Source organism: Anneissia japonica, unplaced genomic scaffold (genome assembly GCF_011630105.1).
Source record: "Anneissia japonica isolate Jap-2015-1 unplaced genomic scaffold, ASM1163010v1 scaffold287918_len31070_cov94, whole genome shotgun sequence".
Taxonomy (NCBI): domain Eukaryota; kingdom Metazoa; phylum Echinodermata; class Crinoidea; order Comatulida; family Comatulidae; genus Anneissia; species Anneissia japonica.
The window spans coordinates 8,459-9,931 of NW_022719423.1; the positions used below are offsets into that span (position 1 = coordinate 8,459).

The 1,473-nt window shown below is 38.4% G+C and overlaps 1 protein-coding gene across 1 annotated transcript in view; it reads right to left on the reverse strand.

The window, feature by feature from the left end:
* Positions 1 to 596: 596 nt before the first annotated feature.
* The window catches only part of LOC117110888 (EGF-like repeat and discoidin I-like domain-containing protein 3), a 7,099-nt gene continuing 6,222 nt past the window's right edge, over positions 597 to 1,473 (reverse strand). Inside the window, exon 5 of the mRNA XM_033253718.1 lies at positions 597 to 763. Coding sequence (XP_033109609.1) covers positions 597 to 763 — 167 coding nt within the window. The remainder of the gene's footprint in view (positions 764 to 1,473) is intronic.

A 1,473-nucleotide genomic window follows, 5' to 3' on the forward strand; every position in this document is an offset into this window, starting at 1 on the left:
AATGATCAAAAGCGCGAGCGTTAACAAAATTATAACAAACAAATATTGTGTATACTGTAATTAAATTATAGCACATTGATGGTCGGGAGACTCTCATTAAGGCTAAAATAAGCCGCTACCATGAGAGCCACTGTAGAGATAAATAAATGTATTGTTTTACACATAGTACAATTTAATGTGTCTTGTATTGAATTTACTTAGTTATTGAATTGGCTGTTCCGAGATGCCAAAAAAAAAATCAACATTTTTCTTGTACACTTTCAGGGGGGAGGTGGGGTCATGAAAAAGTGTACTCTTTGGACACTTGTGAAAATGTCGATAATTGTGAAGGACCCCTTAACGGATGAAGGGTACAGGGAGAAGCTGAGAATAGTGAAGCGGGAGTGTGATAAGAGTTTTGTACAGTTTACCCAAAGGTTGAAGGGATACTTAGAGAGATGGGTTGAGTTTTGTGATACCAGGAAGGAGTATAATGACTTTGTTGACATACTTCTACGAGAACAATTTCTGTTAACTGTATCTAATGAGTTAACTTTGGAACGCAAACCTGAAAGTATTGAATAAATGGGTAGATTAGCTTATTGATGGTTGGAAGCTCATCTGTATGAATTCAAGCCTAGGCTAGGTTGTAGTGGTACTGAAAGTGTGGTGCCTTCAACTAAAGTGTGGATTGACTGTCCATATTTTAAAGGGTTTGTTACAGCGTTGTGAATGAATAATCCATTATGATCTAATCGTGGGAAATATTCCTTTGGTCGGGAGTCTAGGTAATGTAGAAATGGGGTTTAATGTCCTACGTGGATCTTTAGTGGGAGGGTGAAGACCCATAGTATGGTAGAAAAGGAAAATATACCATTTAAGCCTTTGTTAGTTAGCAGTGCTGGTGAATTGTCAACGTCGGTGAAAGATATGTCTGATGCACAACAGAAGGGTCCAAGTCTTAATAAGCTGTGGAATTAAGTAGGGGATGAAAAAGAAAGACTAACATGTAAGGGAAATGTTTTAAAATTTAAAGAAAAACAAGGACTTTTGTTCAGAGTTTTTATTCCACTAGGTAATGGGGTTAGCCCATGACGTCCCGATGGCAGGTCATCTTGGAGTAGGAAAGATGATGGAAAAGATCTTGAATGTGTTCTATTGGCCAGGTCTACGAGGGGATGTTCAACGATATTCAAATCGTGCGAAATTTGTCAGAAGACAGTGGGTAAGGATGGGGTTGGTAGAGCATTGTTAAGGCAAACGCCTTAGGACCACTTTATATCCTTAAAGAGATGTGGACTGGAACGGAAGTTACAGAAGAGGTAAGTACCAATTATGTCATACAACTGCGGTTACAAGATACTTGTAAGCTAGCTTCAGATATTATGATGTTAGTGCAAAAGATAGACAGTTTAAAGTTGACTTAGTTTTGATGATGCGACCAACAGTTAACAACAAGTTGCAACTGCAATGGAGTGGACCATATGTCGTAGT